We start from the raw sequence: 19,882 nt of genomic DNA, 5'->3' as shown, positions 1-19,882 counted from the left end.
CTCGGCCCTTCATGGCAGTCGGTGTTTTGTTGCTGCTTCCCACCTGCTGTATCAGCTCATGAATGGATGCGGATTCTGTCTTGCACAGATCATTTTTTTTCTGCTTTTCACTTTTATTTTTGTGGCATGTTGTGGTGGGTGGCAGCAATATGTGAACACTGTGTTTTCACTGCCAGAAGAGCTAGAAGCAGAGCCAACAACCTCGCTTTGTTGGCAGTTGTTCATGCACCGTCATTTCTACTAGAGATCTAGGGAGCCTTTTGCTGTTTCCATTAAGATTATTGGTCTTATTAGTGCCACACATAACATAGGTGGAAATCATTTCCTACTTGTAGAAAGCCATTTTTATTCTGTTTTTATTTTGCTGCATCGTAGTTATTCAGCAAAATAAGATAACGCTGTGTCGGTTGGTCCAGGAGGCGACTCAGGAGGGTTAAGCAGCTTCCTGTCCACACTGTGTACGTTGGGGAAGGCGTTCAGCTGACCTTAGCTTAGGACATAGTCAGGTCTTGGAAGGAATGCTTCTCTTTAGTCCCAATGACACTCCTTCTATGGTGGAGGCAGAGTCTGGTGGCAGTGGCAGGGTGGATGAAGTTCACTCTGATGCCCTGAGTTTCTGAAAGCTCTGGATGATGTGTGTGGTCGACACCTCAGCGATACTGTGTGGAAGTCATGAAGGCTTATGCCGGGATGCTGGAGAGGACCCATTAGTCACACTTTGGATTCAAGAAGAACGATGTGCCAGTCATCCTGAAACACTGGACCAGCTCTTTATACTCTCAATGCTATGCGAGGATGTATGGGAGTTTGTCTAACCAGTCTACATGTGTTTTGTGTACTCAGAGCATCTGGATTTTAGAAGTATAGGGTATTGAAGTCCTCCTGTGCAACCGCTATAATTGCTTGGCCCTTTTATTGCCAGCTGTAAGTCAGATTCATCTCAGTGGGTGTTGGACTCTGCGACCATGGCTGTCCAGATGCTGTTCAGAATTTTTGTGGGCAGGATTTCTAGCAGCAGATGGATGGAGGGTGGCGGGTTGATGGCCTCGGGATCTCGTCGCTTGCTTTTGCAGATCGTCGAGCGTTGACCGCCTGCTCACATTGGGCTGTTTGCAGACCAGTGTGAAGCAGCTGGAAAGAGAATTGCATCTCAGTCTGAGGCCGTGGTTTTCGGTATGAAAAGGGTAATTTTCATTACCCGCTGTATTTGCAGTGATGCAGACGTTGCACTGGTCCATCGTGGTGAAGAGAGAGCGTGATAGTGCAGTCAATCATGACAGCCTCAGAGTAGAGCCGCTACTCTTCCTCCACATTGAAATGAGCGATTATTAGGATGCCTTCTGGGCACCTCCTGGGTGAGATGTTCCAGACTTGTCCTATCAGGAGGAGGCCCTGGGGCAGACCCAGAGATTTCTTGGCTGGCCTGGGAACACTTTGGTATCCCCCAGAAGAGCTAGAGGATCTGTGGAGATGGAGGTCTGGGCATTACTACTTAGACAGCCGTCCTCGTGATCTAGACTGCGATGGATGGACTTATTAAGTTCTTGTCCTGTAGACACTTTAATGAATTATATTCAACTTTTTGCATACGTTTCTATTTTCAGTTTCTTTTAGATTTTTACCTTAAGCTCTTAAACAGTCTTCAGATTTACTGTGTACTATACTATACCACTTTTTAATATCTGCATTATGCTTTATTTTTTTGGTTTTTCTGTCTTAACTCTGATAAAACTGAAAAGAAATATTTGCTGCTCAATGTCTCAGGTTTAAAATGGGCTGTTTTGGCTCACATCGCCTTTATTATATTATTCTGTGTTTACATTTCAAACACAATCACAGCACAACCTTGGAGAGTTGCCTATGTACAGAATAAGAGGAAAGACTCAATGGTATGGATTAGAAGAAGATTAAAGGATGAGACCAGGATCGCAGCACGGAAGTCAGAAGCCAGCATGAAAAGGCTGTAATGACTGTAGTAATAGATGTAGGTGCAGTAAATCTGAGGATTACCACGAATGACTCATTGTTTCTGTGCGCGCCGCAGGCACGTAAAGCCCTGGCAGACAGGCAGAAGGATCTGGAGGTGAAGACCCAGCAGCTGGAAATTAAACTCAGCAATAAGACGGAGGAGGACATAAAGAAGGCCCGGCGGAAATCCACACAAGCAGGTCAGAGGTCAAAGTCTCACAAAAGTACAGTCGTCAAATAATAAATGGAAAATTCAGGGAATTTTATGTGAGGGGGGGGGAAGTTTACAGGAATCTGAAACAGCTGGATAAAAGAACAGGATAATGAAGTTTTAAAGCACATCTGTGAGCAGCTGGAAACGATAAAAGAGGTTTGTAAGTGGTTTTAGTTCCCCTTGTTCCTGGGGTAAAGGAGCAGTTTGACGTTTTGGACAGTAAACCTGTTTTTGTTTAAAGAAAGGAGAAGATGGAAACCAGCCTTATTGTTACCGTACCACTTTTTCTACCGTTTATGCTAAGCTAAGCTCACCTGGCTGTAGCTTTGTACTGCACAGGGAAGTCAAACTTACAGTAGCAGTCTAAAGTTTGCACACTCACGCGTTTGTGTAGCTACTGTCGCATGATTACTCTACAACATGTAGTGTCAGTATTACTGCAGAATCACTGGCTGTTATTATCATTATCAGCTGTACTTAGCAGCTGCTTGCTGAGCACATCAGGATGACCCTGCCCAAACCTACTTGAGTATTTTAGAAAAGTTACCTTTTTTTTATGCCTTTTGACATTTCGCTCACACATGAAAACATCTGTTTATGTCACTGAAGACTAAAGTTTTCAAAAACTCAAGTTCTGCACTCGCGTGTGGACAGGAAGTCGAATATTTGGTCCTCTAACATCACAACAGTGTGTGCCTTTATATCCTTTTTAGACGTCATTGTCATGTTATTGTTTGCATAATAACTTTCCAAGCTTTTAGTTGGTCAACTTTACAGTGAGGGTTCTATCGCTTAAGTAAAATAAATACATTACTTAAAAAATAAATTGGTTATTTTACATAAATAAATACATAAAGAAGTACAGAATTAAATGTAGAAATTAAAATTAAAAGTTAAATATGTGCAGAAATAAAACTGTTACTGTAAAGTACATTAATAAATAAATATTGATTTGTGATATTTTTTATGCATTTTTCATCCTCCATATCCATCTGCAACGTGGAAGGCTTAAACTAAAATATCAGCCATATGTTCAATATTCTGCAGACTGTGTGGATGCATTGTTATTATGATGTGGGGGGTTTTCTCGCCAAAGAGAAGAAACTCTATGTTTGGCATCCTAATGAGAAAAGATCCTGTTGTAATAGTTTCCCTCCATATTTCTCCTCTGGAGAGGAAACGCTCTGCAGGAACTAATCTTTCTGTCCGCCCCTCAGTAGATTAGTCACGGTTCACAACACTAATCAATAACTTCCACGAGGCTCAGGTGATTGATGTCGGCTTTGTGCTGCTGCTACCTTAAAGTTGGGCCAAATACTACTCGCTGCTAAACACAGGGAGGTGTTTTACCCATTTTACCTGCACTGAAGGAATTTTAATAAGCATCTATGGTTTTCCTCTTTTCCTAGCTCAGTGTAAGGATGCAAAGAGCTTAAACTTCCTGCCGTCTTTGGTCAGCAGTAAAGAAACTGGAAGGAGAGACTACATCAAAAGGATGTTTAGTATCATAGACAGTAGCTACAGTGATGTCGGCCGGTTTTGAAGCCTTAGAAGAGCATTTTCAACATCTTTCAAACTCAGTGTGATGAGCGAGGGACAGACTGCATGCTCAATGGCTAATGACTTTTCAGTCACAAGTCTTTACCCAATGAAACGAGTGACTGAGCCCATAATATCATCAGGAAAGTGTTTAGAGAGGTCCTGTACACTTCAAGAGGACCAAAAATCCTTTTGTTTTCACAGGCTTCGCCCCCTGGTGGCTATTAAATAGAATACAGGTTAGAGGCACTTGTGTGTCGTCTTCATTTTTCAGAGCCAGAAGCTACGTGCATCTGTTTTAACTGTCGACGTTTAGCGTGTATTGGAAATCCTGTTTACAGCCTCATATAAAGGCAAATGTCTAAGAACTGAGCTTGAACTAATAAAAACCACAGTGCTGATGAAATACAATATAGCAAAAACAAAACATAGCAACATCAAAGCGGTTTCATCAATTTACTATAAAAATACAGTATTTCTATAATATAAAACAAATAAAATGTTCAGTTTCTTTCAATTCTTCACTTGAATCATCTGAGGGGAGGAAATGAAAAAGTTATGTAAAACTTTACCTTCATCCTGTGAATATTTCACAGTTACAGGACCTCAAGGTCGAGGGCAGGTTGAAGTATGGCCCTTTGTTCCAGCACATAGCTACAGAAGATATTTACATTTTGTTTTCAGGGATGAAAAACACATTTAAGCTCTGTTAAAAAAACACAACCATCAGTTTAGTGTCGGCTGCGTAGAGGAACAGAAACAGCCATGAATATCTGAATACCTGAATATCTGTTCCTGATACGTCACAGCAGAAAACTACATTTTGGTTAAACTGTAAAGGGATCGTATCACATGATGGAGAGGTGGCTGCTCGAATTATATCATATAAAAGGAGTTGCTTTTACCTACTGTTTGACATCCAGGCTCATCATTTAGCTGTCATTCCTTCTGGGTCAATTCATCTTTTATTAGATTATGTTGAATGTCCATATAATTATAATTTAATACTATACTGTTATTTACAGTTTCATTATTTATTAAACACAAATTTAAAAGGGAAAAATATATCCTTCTTTGGTCATTCAGTACCCTTGGGTCATGATTTGTAAGAAGATTTTTATTATTAAAGTAACTGTTTATATAACGCATTACTGCAGGGATGAAGCATGTTGATTAATATTGTTGTATGCCTCATAAAACTTAGTCACAGTTATTGTGGTCTACATAAATGAGACAGCAAATAAACTAAAATCTGAACAAGTTGCTCAAGGAAAAAACTTTAACAAGTACCATAAAGGCAAAAAGCTGTCCACAGCCTGAATATACAGATACAGCAACAAAATAGCTCCTGAAATTTAGGATTTCTTCTGTGGACACCCACAATTAGACGCTCCACTCACAGTAAAACAAAGCTGCCTCTCGACACGTGAAATGTCCTTACATCTGCTTATAGCTGAAGTGCAGTGTGCTGTAAACCGTTCATTAAACGCTTCTATCGTCTTGAAAGGTGCTAAACATTTATAGTACAGGTCAACGAGAAGCTGGGATTCATCTGTGATGGCGCTGCGCTCGCTGAATGCTGATCCCTGAGCGCCCTCTGCTGATTGTTACAGGCCTTGCAGCACGTGTTAACCAGCAGATCCACGATCTTGCACTCAGAGCTGAAACAAAATAAAACACCATCAGCTGTTCTTCTCATCGTGTTGCTATGTGTTTTTTTTCCAGGTGATGACCTGATGCGCTGTGTGGACCTCTACAACCAAACCCAGTCCAAGTGGTTTGAAGAAATGGTGACAACCAGCATGGTAAACAGCTGTGTGTGATTCACGAGCCAAAAAGACCGAAACAAAATATGATGCATGTCTTCTCTTCTAGGTCTGAGCTGTGACACTTTATACTGTGTAATGTATACTGTACAGGAAAATCACAAATAAGTACAATTAGGTTCTGTAATTAGACTTTAATTAAAAAACAACAACACTATCCTGTAAGTTCATCGAGGTTTTATGTCCTTATCTCTTCAGGGATATTTTTATTATCTTGTTATTGATTACAGCAAAACGAAATAAACTAAAGACTCCAGCCCGGTGAGAAATATTATAAACATCAGTTTCACCTTTACAACCACACATTACTGAGTATTAAACATTTACACCAATGAACTAAAGGTGTTATGGTTTTTAATGTGTGCTATCACAAAGTTTCCTTTATAGGATAGCATAGTGTGCAGGTATTTGTCTGAAAAATATTATTTATCTGGTTTTAAATCAAATTTTAACCTCTGAAAGATATAATATTTCCTAAATACTGTTGATATTATATTCAAATGTAAAAGTTAAGCTTGTGTTGAAAGAACCTCGGCCGTTTTATATATGAGGTCAGAGAAAAGAGCAAAAGCTGGATTTTTATTTCAACATATTCAGTGGTGGGATCTCTGCTCATTAATGAAGGACTGATAATCTGCGTGATGTCAGTAGTACAGCGGTTATCGGCTGTCTGTCTTACTAAGTAGGACATTTGTCTTCCCTTTTCCGTGTAGGAGCTGGAGAAACTGGAGGTGGAGCGGATCGAGTGGATTCAGCAGCATTTACGACAGTATACGACCCTACGGCATGAAACAGACATGTTCAACCAGAGTGTGAGTTTGTGGCAGTTTTAGCACTTTTTTGTGGTATTATTTTGGCTTCTGTTGTCATTTTGTGTCCTGTTTTTGTTCTTTTTTTGTAATGGTTTTGTCTTATTAGTAGTTTCTGCTTCTGCCTTTGCAGGTTTCTAGTCTTTGTGTAATCTGCAGAGCCTTTTTCTCACCTTATTTTTTACTTAATCACTTCAGTTTCTCGCTCAGTTTTCCTGGTAACTGTAATTCTGTGTTTCCTGCTGTTTTTTGATCACAAGAACTCTAAATCCGTCTCCAAAGCCACTGATGTTGTGTACTCATTTCATATTCACAGATGAAAACAGAAATCTCACCCTTAAGATTGTAGATGGCTTGTAAATGATGGATGTACCCACACACTTCGGAGCCAGAAGCTAGCGTCCCTAATTTATTCCACAGTAACACTGCAGTTCCCTTTTTTCCAGATCCAAGCAGAGACTGTCGGCGAGAGCCTTCAGTGTCAGACTATGGAAAAACATCTTTTCAATCCCTGCTTTTTAGCTACATTCTATTAATTTGTAGTTCCGCATTATCCTTAAAACAGTTGGTTTTAATACTGAATGGAGTTGATTTGCTTCTTATAGACTCATATCACTGTATATCATAACTTTTTTTGTATTTAGAGCCAGAGTGAAAATATTGGCTAGTTAATCCACCTAAAACAGGTCACACATTGCAGTTTTCTTTGGGCTACATTCAGGCTTAGTCTGATGGAAGTATTTGGGGTAACCCATGCCACACCTCTCGCCTACACCAAGCCAGTGCCTTAACGAGGGTGTAAGTATCAAAAGTAGTACTAATATGATATATAAATAATTTCTGTGGCAAAAGTAGGGGGAAAAATCCAAAGTTCAGCATCTCAAAGCGACGTGTTCCTTTTTTTTTGTCATGTATGATAAATTATAAAATGTGAAGAGGCCGCCTGGCAACGTACATTTTCTGAACCAAATGATTGAGGTGTGGGGAAAAATCGATACAGCATAGCATCGCGATGTGTGTGTGGTGATATGGGAACGGTATGAACCAGAGGGCTCATCTTATGCACCGCCGTCCTGGAATAACGTTAGCAGAGCAAACTTAAATCAGCTCAACGAGAAACCAACACTGAACACCATGACAATGCTACGTCCTAGTTTAGTTTTGGTGAGTAAATGGTTTCTCGGAGCTTGAGGGTGTTGCACACTCACAGCATCTTTAGATCACCAGGCACAGGTCTCCTGATACAAGGCTCAGTCTGACTTGGACTGACTGCAGTCACACTCAGAGATTGTTGTAGCTTTGCAAATAATTGAGTTTAATGTATAAATGCAGACAGATAACCAACATGTTACCATCAGTGAATCAGTCTTTGCCACCAGCTGGTTTTATTCTGGTTACATTCCTATAGACCAGGAAGTTTGCTGAGCTCACATTTAGTAGTTAAATGTGGATTTCTGTCTATGTCAACATCACAGTTAATTGCTGTGTTATCAGTAACAGATTACATGTAATTGCCGACTTGACCCCATTCAGTAGCAGTCTGATGTCAGACGGTGACAGCGTTGGTATGCTTGACAATTTCATTTTGCAGAAAATAAGTAACTGAAGTGACACCTTTTTATTGGCTAAAACAGATATTAACAAAGTTTAACTTTGAGTCACGAGAAATGTAATTGCCATACTGAGCATATTGCAGAATATTATAAAAATCGCAATAAGAAGTTTTGTGATAACATCATATCGTGGACCGTCTGGTGATTCTCACCTTTACTGAACAACAGACTGAATAATCAGCTAATCGGTGCATTATGGGTCCGAGTAAACCATCAGCAGTGGTGTGATGCGACTTCGTGCTTCGTGCTTCTTGAGCTGGCGAGTGTAGGTGCTGTGACAGAGCGAGCCCTGGGCGATCCCGCGTCAGCCTTTGATGCAGCGCGCCGGCTGAGCTCTCTCAGATCCTCAGAGAAACCCGCCCAGACGTTCTGCTCATTTAGGGCCAAAGGCCTTTGAATGTGATGAGACGTTTTCTGTCAGCGCTGTAGGAAGCTTCCAGAACGAGGGCGCCTCTCTGCGTGAAAGCTGACAACATGAATACCGCAGAGGTGACAGACGCACCAGAGATGAAACCAATACAATCATCTGCAAGCAAAATATAGGACAGTTCAAGTCACACAGCTTTTACGTTTGGATTGCTCACTTTTTGTTTTCGTCTGTATAGAGGAAGATTTAAATGTGCAGCAACACTGAAGCTCAATGAACCCGACTAATGAATACAGATGGGAGTTGCAGCCGTAGGCCACGGTAATCTCATGATCTGGTTTAGCCTCTGTTAGCACACAGACTTTATGGAAGACTCACAGTATTCTGAGTTAAAATCTCTGGTTCACATCATTAGTTCTTCTTCTTTTTCTTATCCTCCATATTCATCATCCTTTGTCCTGGTCACTCCCAGTTTAGATCTTAATATCTTCAGCTCCACCTCCTGTCTTTTTGCCAGTGCCATCATCTCTAATCCATACACCATAGCCGTTCCACCTTCGCTTTCACTCTTGCTGCTATCCTTCTGTCGCAACTCACCCCTAACACTCACCTCCACCTGCTTCACCCTGCCTGCACTCTCCTCTTCACCTCTGTTGCTTTGGATGGTTGATCCAAGTTAGTTAAGGTTGCTTTTACTACCTCTGCTCCTTGGATGTTTACCTTTTCCCCCTGTCTCCCTCTCATTCAGACATCCTTTAATCACACATATGAACAAAACTCCCGACCATGGTCTCGGCCTCATGTTGCATTTCCGTTGGCTTGATTGAGGCTTACATTCTTTGCTTTGTGCAGCAGAGTGTGAAGTCCGAGGATATGAATCCCATCTGGAAAAAGGTGGATTCCCCTCTTGGACTTGTTCTTGCATTTTTGAGTTGCTCCAAATGTCCAAAATCTCATCTACGTACAGCATAATTTGCTAGAATCATTTTTGGCATCACAGTTTGAATAAACTGCACTGGTTAACGTCTCTGAGAATAAGAGCTCCTTATAAAGAGAATTAGAGAAACAGGAAAAGAAGCACTGTTCTCCTGAATGTTTAAATTGTTTTCTGATCATTTGCAAGAGAAAACCTAAAAAGGTGCATGTTGGGTAAAGTTAAAAGCCTCATGTCACCAGGTGGGACAGGTAGCTGCTCAAAATAAGGTCTCCTTTTTACCTGCGTTATGACATCCAGGCCACACAGACTCAAAAATGTGCTAATATTTGTGACACTGGGTGATGAGCTTCCTGATTTTCAGTCCTGAACATTTCATGTGGATATCTCCTGTACTTGTGGGGTTATGAGGGCTCAAAAACGCTGCATTTCGACCTCCTCCACTGCAGTTTGGGGGGCCTGAAAAAAATCAGCTGATTGTGAAGCGGTCATTTGGGTCAAAGTCATTGATTTTGCAAGTAATGAAACATGTTGCTATATAAAAATTGTCACTAAAGTTTGTGGTTTAGTTTGTTACCAAACTCTTTTGGGATTTTTGGGCAGATTATCCAATCAACTGACCGCTCAGCACCTCCTGAGCACCTGACCTTTAGGTGTTTAACTCTGAATGAAGACTGAAGTTTTAAGGGGTCACATTACTGTTAATATCTTTTCAGATGGTTGAGCCCGTCGACCAGCTGCTGCAGAATGTGGATCCCGCCAAAGACCGAGAGCTGTGGGTGAAGGAGAACAAAACCGGCGATGTTCGGCCTGTGGATATGGACATATAGCTCGTCCCGGCCTGACCTGGGATCAGCTGTCCTGTCTTCAGTATTAAAACACATCCACAGAATCCAGGAACACTTGATGACACTGATTCGGGGACGGTGCATGTTCAGACCCCTGAGGTCTGCTCATCCTCTCTCTGAGTGGAACAGTGAGGAGGAAAACAGTCCAGCTAACAGTAACGGACCCAAGTACCAGCATGTTCCTTCTAAATTTAAACCCCATCATAATCCACATTAGCTTACTGAATGCCATTTAACATATTCTGCTGTTTACCTGTTGTAAAGTTGAGATTATTAAAAAAAATGTACGTATTTTGAATTGTTCAGTTTAGCGTCAGCCAACACTTTTCCAGTCTGAGTAAACCAAACAAAAAAAAAGTCTGATTATTGATATTATTTTGGATACTGAAGCATACTGAGATCTTGGAATGATATATTTTCATAATTTGCTGGTCCATTTTGGTGGAAATGCATGTTTTGAATATATTGTTTTCACTGTACGTGGAGAGCTGCACACTCTGTGGAACCATGATGGCTGTTTCGGTGTAGTTTATGGAAGTTAAACAAGGTATTCTCTATCTTGTCCATAATTTTGGAGCTTTCTCCCACTTAAAAAAAGGAAAGTGTACAGCATAAATATCCAGAAACCTCAACTTTTCCAAGCATTTTGCAATCGGGATTTGATTACACTCAGCACAAGTCCCAAGATGGAGTCCCAAGATTTAGGCCAGGGTCTATTTTGAATCAGCGCGAAGGAGGAAAAGGTGGTCCAAATTACACTGAAACACCTTTTAGTGCCTAACGGTTATATACCTGGAATGTCCTTGATTTATTCTTCTCTGCATCGGTGTACATTTGTACATACTGGTTCGATGTTTGCACTGTTCAACGTCGTCTGTTTCACGTTTTGTCGACCCTTAAAGAGAAGATCTTTAAGGGTCGACATGCAGCGGGAAGTGCGAGGTGATAGAGATATCAGAGACTGCATGTAGACTACGTGTCCGTGTTTACATATATGTGTTTGTCTGTCGCTGTCTTTACATTTTGTTTGTTTTGGAATCATTTTTCTTTTCTATGTTCCCAGAAGGACAAAGTTAAATAATAAAGCTTTTAATCCAGCTGCCAGGCACTCAAAAAAGTTGTGAAAAAGTAAAGAAATGCTTAGCTGCCTTATGAAAAACACTGACCGTTCGTCCCCTGCAGCACATTCAGACTTTGCTTTGACCCCCACCCCCCAAACGGCTTCATGTGTAGGTTTGAAATAGTGTATTTGTTGTAGAGGTTTTTATAAGTGTGTCTCAATGTTGTGCACTAAGTGTGACGAGTTATGTTCCAACTAAATGTTCTTGACCAGAATCCACAATGACATAACGGTTGAGTTAACTGCCCTTCTGTGGTGACTGTTTTCATTAACGTGAGTTTAATCCGATTTTCCCAATGTTTTTAAGAATGTTGGATCACAGGTGACCTCTGTCCCGACGGTGTAGTGAGGAATGCAGTGTCCAAAATAAATCTCCTCTTTGAAAATTAAATGCCACAGCGTGTCGTTATGTAACTCTGCCAGGGGGGGCTGGGGGTTTAGAAATGGGCAGTTACATCTGCAAGATGTTTCATTTAAGATCTGATTGATGTGAATAAAAAAAAAATTAAAACTCATAAACCTGGTGAACATGTTTTATGTTAAACCTGCAGCTCATAACACTGCTCAAGTGTTTCTTACAGATTTTCATATAATGAATCCAAATATGATTATTATGGGGTTGGGTTTTTTTTTACATTTTACACCTGAATTATATTATTGAACAATGGCACAATCAATATCAGCTTTAATTCACGAGGTTTTCCAGACATCTAGCATGAACTGTTTGGGAATTATAGATGTTTTTTATAAAAAGCAGCAATGTGAAAGTTATATAGCCGTCTGTGGACCGGATCAGGGAAACTCCCCTTTATATCAATGTAAATATGTAAACTACACTCTTAACCCTGACGTATCTTAGAAAGTGTATTTTCAGCAGTACATCTAGTTTTTTCTGCATAACAGAGAAATGCTGCCACAAGTCTTTGGTCATAAATTACAACAATTAAATGTGTAAAATTACAGAGAATGTTCTGGTAGCTCATTGCCGAGGCTGTCCTGTAATTACAAAAAATGATTTTTGTTTGTTAATTTACAGAAATTGTCCTTTTTAAGTACTGTGGACCCATTGTAAAAAAAAGAAAAGAAAAAAAATTATAGTAGTGACAAAACAGGAAATGTTCTGTCATTTAATTGCTTATCTGTGTTTTGTAACATGAATGACTATGAAAAATGAAAATGAATGTCTTTATCATTAAGAAAACGCTGGAATACTTATTAAAAAATACTTTATAAGCCCCAAAAGTTTCAAAACTGGAGGCCCTCCGACCTTATGTTTCACACCTCTGCTCTAACTAAACTGAACAGCTGACAAGTTTGACGAGCATATGAGATCTGTTCCCTCATTATTCTGAATTAAACTGATACAAGATCTGGAGTTGATTCCAGGTGTTGAACTTGCATTTAGTACTTGTTCACTGGAAGAATGAATATAAGGCCCAGATGGTCACACAAGTGAAGGAGGCCGCTGTTAGGCTGAAGTACCAACGTCTAGAACCCATAGACACACGAACCAGTGATTTTATTCGACTTAGGCTAAATTAACAAGCCCACAGATACTCGCATTTTGCAAGTTTCAAAAACAGCTTTAAACCTCAAATAATGCCAATAATTGACAAATGATGGCAAATATGAGACCTGATCAGACTGGTACAATATACAGATTGGATTTAAACATTAAATAGTTAAGTTAAACAAGCTTACAGGTGAGTACTCAGCTATTCCACGGACACTGTGAAGTCTGTATAAAAGGCAAGGTAGAAGACCTGAGGATGGATAAAAGGACGGGGGTAAAAAAAAGAAAAAAGGCGGCAAAAACTGGTTTGACACAATATTGCAGTGGCAGTGGCTACACTATTAGCTTCAAGATAAACACTAGCAAGATTAAAACTGCAAGTGAGGCCACCAATCATGGCCTACAACAAAGATATGGGTGGAGCTGACCTGTCAGATCAGCTCATTCTGCACTACTCCACCCACAGAAACATTGCTCCCTGGTAGAGGATCATCTTGTTGCACTTCCTGGACACTGCAACAACAAATGCCTTCATTTTGCACCGTGAGATGAGCAGTGCCAAGCAGGTGCACCCCATGACACACAAAGACTTGGTGTGTCAGCTTTGTGGCATGGACAAGACCAGCCAGTGTTCCTCGGAGCAGGAGAGCTGATCACATTCCTGTGCCCGCTGTCCCAACCTTAAATCCTGGCCTAAAAGCTACCAAAGGCAGACTGAAAGGTAAACGCTGTCTATATAGTCATAGCTCATCCCACTTTAGGAAATAACAGCTAGATTCTATATTAACTGACTGCACAGCAGTCCCTTATCTATTGTGTTAAACTACAAATGAAATATGTCAATTCAATTTTATTTATATAGCAACACAACAACAGTTCCCTGATATTTCTTTATATTGTAAGGTAACGTAGAGACTCTACAATAATACAGAGAAAACAGGGAGAACTAACTATACTTTCCTTTAAATTTAGTTTGGGAGTTTCAGAGCTCTGTGTGTTGTGTTTAGAGATCACTGGGTGTCTTTGTGACAGAGTACCATAAAAGATAGGTGGCAGTCAACAACAAGGGAGATTTAAGCATTAATCACAAATTGAAAAATATGCCTAAAAAGTACCTGAATCTTTCTTAATTAGCATAAAAAAGGGATTGTGTGTCACTTCAAACACAAACTGTCTTCTTGTTTATCGCTTTAAGGCTACGTCCACACTAAAGCGTTTTCGTTTGAAAACACATCGTTTTCTCTCCGTTTTGGCCTCCCTTCCACACTGAGGCTACGTCCAAACGTATTTTTGAAAACGGAGATTTTCCGTTTTTGTTTTAAAAAACAACCCCGTCCACACGTAAAGGCAGAAATGAAGGAAAACGCTGCTAGGAACATGCCAAAGCAGCAGGTGGCGCTATATTCCTAACCGTGTAGAAATGTTGGCCAATCAGAAGTCTAGAAGCCTCGGTGGGAAAAAGTAAACAAAGCTGGGGCATAGAAGCAGAACCGAGTCGTATGTGTGGAGGGACAGTAACTGTGTGTGTATATGTAAGCATTTAAACACTGCAGAGAGTAGAATTAACAGTAACAGTATTGTAGAAATTCATTTCACCGAAACAATAACGTGGCGCACAGTGTGACGTCAAAAAAGGCGCACACCTTTGACGCTGCGTTTTCTCCGTTTTTCTCGTCCACACGTAAATGCAAAAACGGAGTTTTAGAAAATATCCACCCTGGCCGGAGTTTTTAAAAATCTCCGTTTTCAGTGACCAAAAACGCCGTTTACGTGTGGACGAAAGGTGCAAACGCATAGAAAAATCTGCGTTTTCAAAAATACCCGGGTACGTGTGGACGTAGCCTGAGACAGCGTTTTGAAAACGCTCTCAAAAACGCATACATTTCAAAACGGAGCTGTCCCGTCGCAGTGTGGACACTTGAAAACGCAGACTTTCTAAAACGATGACGCATGTTGGTCATATGATGCAGTCATGTGACCACTTACCCAGTCATGTAATCTGATTGTTCAGTCTGACGTCACTAGCCGTGTCTGGACCTAAACTCCGCTGCAGGTCCATATATCAAACGATCACTATGGCATTACTGAGAGTTGAAAAACTGTCTAAAGTCTTTCATCTTTAATAAAATGATCAGCGTTCTGCTCTACCAGGTGTAACAATTGAGTTTAACATCCAGGCATCCATGAAAACGGAATTTATGACATTTAACGGAGTTAGAAGTTAGCAGGGAGTTAGCTCGCTAGCTTCTATCTAAATACAATATAGCATGTCCTGACTGCGGGGTTTTGGAAACAAATTAAAACGTACAGCTCTGTTATCACTTCCAGCATAAATGAAGACAGAAAACTAAACAGCAGTGACGTTTGTAGGGTTACTGAAGTTGGGCTAGCTGGTATATAATGATGTGCTACGTGACCGCTAGCGACACAGCTATGTTAGCATAATATAAACAAGCTAACTTTTTTTCCACTCGATAAAAGTTAACGTGAGTGTTCTCGGTGGTCAGGAACAAATGTAATCGCATGGCAGGATGCTGTAAAAGGACCAAACTTCAGCCAGGAGAACAACTGAGATAATCCATCCACAATACGAGGTTAGTCATTCATATACTGCTGCATGGGCTGGGCTGTAGTACATCCTAAGGTTTTAAAAACTGAGCTTAAATAAATGATTAGCGGTAATAAAAGCCGAGGGAGGTCAACAGTGATCACTGACTGTTTTAGGAGCTTTTTGAGATCAAATAGAAGAAAATACATAACATTAAACATGTTAACAACACAAAAGCCATATTAAACGCAGACTACTTTAGGCCCGGAAGTAGGATTCGTCGCGTCATCACTGAACAACCGGATACTGTTCTTTGAGGCGGTCCAATATTTTGCGTATTTGTTCTGGTCCGTCTCCCAGTCGATGTTCTCGTTTGCTTTGGAAACCTTGTACTCGTTGGTGACTCAGAGCAACAACTCCACCTCATTATCAGTCCACTTGAAAAATTTGTTGCTTTGTCTTGCCATTTCGCTGCCACGATTCAAAGAGCCGGAATGTAAATAAACGGCAGAGGGAAATGACGCAGGTCGAGTCATCTTGCGTTTCACGCATGCACAGAACTGCAACGTCAGCATTTTCGGTCGTTTTAGTGTGGACTCTTTGAAAATGACTAGTGTGGACGTGGAGCGTTTTCAGACGAAAACGCTGTTTTCACATCTATCCGGGCTAGTGTGGACGTAGCCTAAGCTTAACAAAGAAAAGTTAAACTAAAAGTAAAATATACTAATGGATTCAAGTTGGACCGCGGGAAGCAAATGATCTATGCGGGGGAGCATGTTGGAGCAGTGTATCGTTCTCTGTGCCAAGCCCGCATTATCCTAACTGTGAGTTGGCTGTGTGTCTCAACTGACCTTCAGCTCCTAATAGGATTGGCTGATACAGAAGGGTTGTTAACCTGAGCCTAATTCCCTTCATAAGGAGCTCTCATCCCGATTTTCTTGCTTTCAATCTAATGAATGAATCCAAGTGTGAAAAAAACACGCTGGAGAGCTGCCAGATGTATTAGAGAGTAAATTGGCTGTCAATAAAAGGCTGGCATGCAACCACTGAGTGTCAGGACGGCTCATAACACTGCAGAGTCAGGAAACTGAGTCTTTAGGTATACATGTTAGAGGAGGTGACTTATCACCAGGCTGGATATTCCTGTCATCAAAAGTGATCTCTTTTCCCCAAGTGCTTGTTAACAGAGCAAGGGATTTCTCCATTTTTAATCATAATTGTTTTCCTTGGAACGAATAAATGATTTCTATTTGGAAACAACCATCGAATTATTCCAGAAAAAATAAAAAACCTTAAAGGGCAATAATATTAGCGCCCTGACAAACTGACCTTTTTATTGCTGTGCTTGTAAAACAGGCTAAAACTATGTGTTATCTTCCAATTTACACAGTATAAAAACTTCAGCAAGGGTTTGAGCTGTCACTTGAGAAAATATCATTCTAAAAACAAAAGAAATCAGTTTAGACGAAGCAGGAGATGAAGATCTAAAGTTATCACAGCATTTCAAGAACTGGAGTGAGAAGTATTAAGATATTTAAAAAGAGCCATACAGTACAGAACAAGCCTGGTGGAGGTAGGAAGTGAACAAAACTAGTGAGAGATGTGTCTACTAACCCCAGGACAACTGCCAAGACGATAGTGAAGGAGTTAGCCAAGTAGGGATGTGTATTCACAGAAAAGACAATCACTAGAAGCCTGCAGAGAAATGCACTCTGAGACTGTGGACCAAGAAAAACTCTGCAGAAGAGGCACATTCAAGCCAGACTGAGGCATGCCGAGGACAACCCGAGGAAAGATTGAATGAAACTATACCCCGTTCTCAGAGTGACGCTGATTATGTCACAAAGCCCTGACTTGAATCCCACTGAAAATCTGTGGGGTGAACTGAAGTCCAAAGTTCATGACAGAAGACCATCAGATCAACCGACTAAAACAACAGACTGCAGAAAAGGAAAAACGATACACAGTGACTGTTATCATCGGGGGTAGTTAATGTGAAATAATATTGTTTCTGTATACAAAGTAAAGAAATGTAAGCATCCAAAATAACAGTAGGATGTTTGGGAAAGCTTTTGTAAATTCCTTCCCTCTCCAAATTACCTTTAAAAATAGGAATTTTCACAAGGGGGCAAATAATTCTGTCCTCATTTGTATTTTCCACCTGTTTTAATATAAAAATCAGGTGTGTCTAGTGGCTGTTTAATAAATAGTCCAGATAATATAAATGTAATTAAAATATAAACGTTTAAGGATTAAAATACAGAAACCAAACTAAGTTTCATTGGAAACCAAACCAGAGTAAATATATGTGTAAAGATAATCCAAAATAAAGATGTATACAAACTACAGTTGGTTGGGATGAGTCACTCTGTGAAACAGTGTAAACACTACAAATATATCAGTTAAAACAAATTCCAAGTGGAAAGGAAGTGTGTTCAAAATGCATGTTTCAGACACACTGCTTTTTAAAAGAGTCGAGGACATGGCTGAAGTGTCCTTGGTGGATATTACCATGTTATACAACGACACTTAAAAATCACAAAACATAACACACATACACCTTTACGGACAGGTTTTCATGTTCATGTACACAAAAGAGAACATTTAAACAAATAATGAGTTAACGTGTTCACTGCCACAACTACACAAAAAATGTACAAAACATATTTGAACAAAATTGAACAAACTAAAATAACGAACAAACTTGTGCGCTGTCCATTGTAAATTGTGTGATTTAAAGATTTAACTGCATGAAATCAGCTCGTTTACACAAAGTACAACATCTAAACCAAGGAGGCTAAACAAAACGGACACGCCAAAAATGTCCAATCCAGCCTATGGATGCCTTTGTAAAGTGTGAATATGGATCCACAAAGGAGTTATTAATAAAATTTATTGCAACTCAAGTAAAAATGACTCCCAACTGTTTTGACTCCCAACATTCACGTTGCCATCCCTGTTCTAGCCTGAGCGGTTACACTGTTTAAAATTGATCCATTGCACAGTTGTTCAGCTTCTATTTTATTTTATTTTATTTTATCAAATGTGCCTAATCTCCCTATTTACTTACTACTTGCAATGACAAAAAATGAAACAGTTTGCCTAGTTTACCAGAAAGAACATGAACATGATTAATTACAATAAAAAACAAGAAATGTGGTTAAAGCGGTTAAAATATAACCACAAAAATCAGTCTTAAAACCACGTGAGGTTTTTTTATGCTCTGTTTTTAGCCTGTACTCTACTGCTTCTTCTCTTTCAGCTTGTCTTTGATTTTCTGAGGTTCATCATATTGTATCAAGCGTAGGATATCCTTGTTGTCCATCACGCCCTGAATGAACTCTCCCTCTGAGATTTTATCTGCAAAGAACCAAAAAAAGAAACGTCAACAAAATGCTTGTGCCTTGTGAAGGTGCAGCAGATAACGAGATGAGAGTTAATAAAGTGTGGTTTACCGTTCTCCTTCTTTCCGAAAAATGTCCAGATTTTTTCAGCCCTTTTCTCCGGCGTGTTTTCATCCTCAGGGAGCTTCTTCTGTGCGTCAGCAGGAATCATGTTGAATATTGACTGCAGGAGAGTAAACACATTTTATAGGTGTAACCAATGATTCATGATGAATTTAATCAAATATTCGTCGGAATATTACATTTTCTTTGAGTAATTGTAAGTGGAGTAATTTGGAGGAGGCTGTGGCTTAAAATTGAAATCATCAAAGGTCCATTTACACATTCACAGAAGTGATTGTGATTATTCAATAGATGAATGTAACGCGAATTCAGTTTAGTCATGTAATTTTAGTGTATTCAGAACAGATAAAATTAGTATGAAGTATAGGTACCCTAACAATCTCTTGGATTTCATTTTTGCTGATGGTTCCATTTCCATCCACATCATAGAGGCCAAAAGCCCACTCCAGCTTCTGCAGAGTCTTTCCCCCGGAGGTGAGGTGCAGAGCGACGATGTACTCCTTAAAGTCCAAAGTTCCGTCTGCATTAGTGTCGAAACTCCTGAAAACGTGCCGCGCATACGCCGTGGGGTCCGCGTCTGGGAAGAAGCTGGCATAGATGCCCTCGAACTGCTGCTTGCTGATCCTCCCGCTGGGACACTCCTTAAGGAAGGACTGATACCAGGTGCACAGTTCGGCCTCTGTGTATTTGGTGTTGGACTTCAGCTCTTCCAGGAGCTCCTTCGACAAAGCGCTGCTCTTAGTATTCCCCATCCTGATCAAGAAAGGTTAAATTCTTGTATCTCCTGCGATTGGCCGTTAAACTTCTGTGGCGTTTGTGCGCTCTGTCTTGTGTTCGCTCTGTCGAGCCCCTCAAGGTGCCAAATGGGATTATGATCATCACTGCCTAAATCCAGACAGCTGTCTTGAAGATTAAGGGGGATAACTGCGTCACACTGCTATGACACCTTTATATTGAAGACAGAGTTAAATACAGGAGGCAAGCGCAGCGGATTAAAGGCGGCAGGTGGCCGTTACTTAGAAGCTCAACATCTGGAAGGATATTTGCCTTTTTAAGCAGAATTTGTGTAAATACACTCTAATATTTAGTTACAGGGTTGAAGTATAATAATACTGA

At 40.3% G+C, this 19,882-nt stretch overlaps 2 protein-coding genes across 3 annotated transcripts in view; one reads left to right on the top strand and one right to left on the bottom strand.

The window, feature by feature from the left end:
- Positions 1–11,629, top strand: part of gas7a (growth arrest-specific 7a) — a 50,591-nt gene extending 38,962 nt beyond the window's left edge. For both annotated transcript variants that reach the window (XM_005924181.2, XM_005924182.3), the window contains exons 11-14: positions 2,045–2,168; positions 5,447–5,526; positions 6,261–6,359; positions 9,987–11,629. In XM_005924181.2, coding sequence (XP_005924243.1) covers positions 2,045–2,168; positions 5,447–5,526; positions 6,261–6,359; positions 9,987–10,100 — 417 coding nt within the window. In that variant the 3' untranslated portion in view covers positions 10,101–11,629. The remainder of the gene's footprint in view (positions 1–2,044; positions 2,169–5,446; positions 5,527–6,260; positions 6,360–9,986) is intronic.
- A 6,227-nt stretch (positions 11,630–17,856) lies between these two features.
- Positions 17,857–19,647, bottom strand: rcvrna (recoverin a). The gene is made up of 3 exons (XM_005924184.3): positions 19,138–19,647; positions 18,755–18,866; positions 17,857–18,659 (listed from the first exon to the last, which is right to left on the bottom strand). Exons 1-3 carry the CDS (start codon positions 19,516–19,518, stop codon positions 18,541–18,543), a joined length of 612 nt encoding a protein of 203 aa, XP_005924246.1. The 5' UTR covers positions 19,519–19,647; the 3' UTR covers positions 17,857–18,540.
- Between the last annotated feature and the right edge of the window lie 235 nt (positions 19,648–19,882).

Source organism: Haplochromis burtoni, unplaced genomic scaffold (genome assembly GCF_018398535.1).
Source record: "Haplochromis burtoni strain Fernald_Lab_line unplaced genomic scaffold, NCSU_Asbu1 Contig_68, whole genome shotgun sequence".
NCBI lineage: Eukaryota > Metazoa > Chordata > Actinopteri > Cichliformes > Cichlidae > Haplochromis > Haplochromis burtoni.
Note: the sequence above shows the minus strand (reverse complement) of the source record. Positions and strands in the feature narration are given on the sequence as shown.

Coding starts and splice junctions, on each gene's coding strand:
- rcvrna (XM_005924184.3), bottom strand. CDS start 19,518: ATGGGGAATACTAAGAGCAGCGCTTTGTCGAAGGAGCTCCTGGAAGAG. Junction 18,867..19,137: donor AAATCCAAGAGATTGTTAGG/GTACCTATACTT, acceptor ACTCTCCTGCAG/TCAATATTCAACATGATTCC. Junction 18,660..18,754: donor TTTCGGAAAGAAGGAGAACG/GTAAACCACACT, acceptor GGTTCTTTGCAG/ATAAAATCTCAGAGGGAGAG.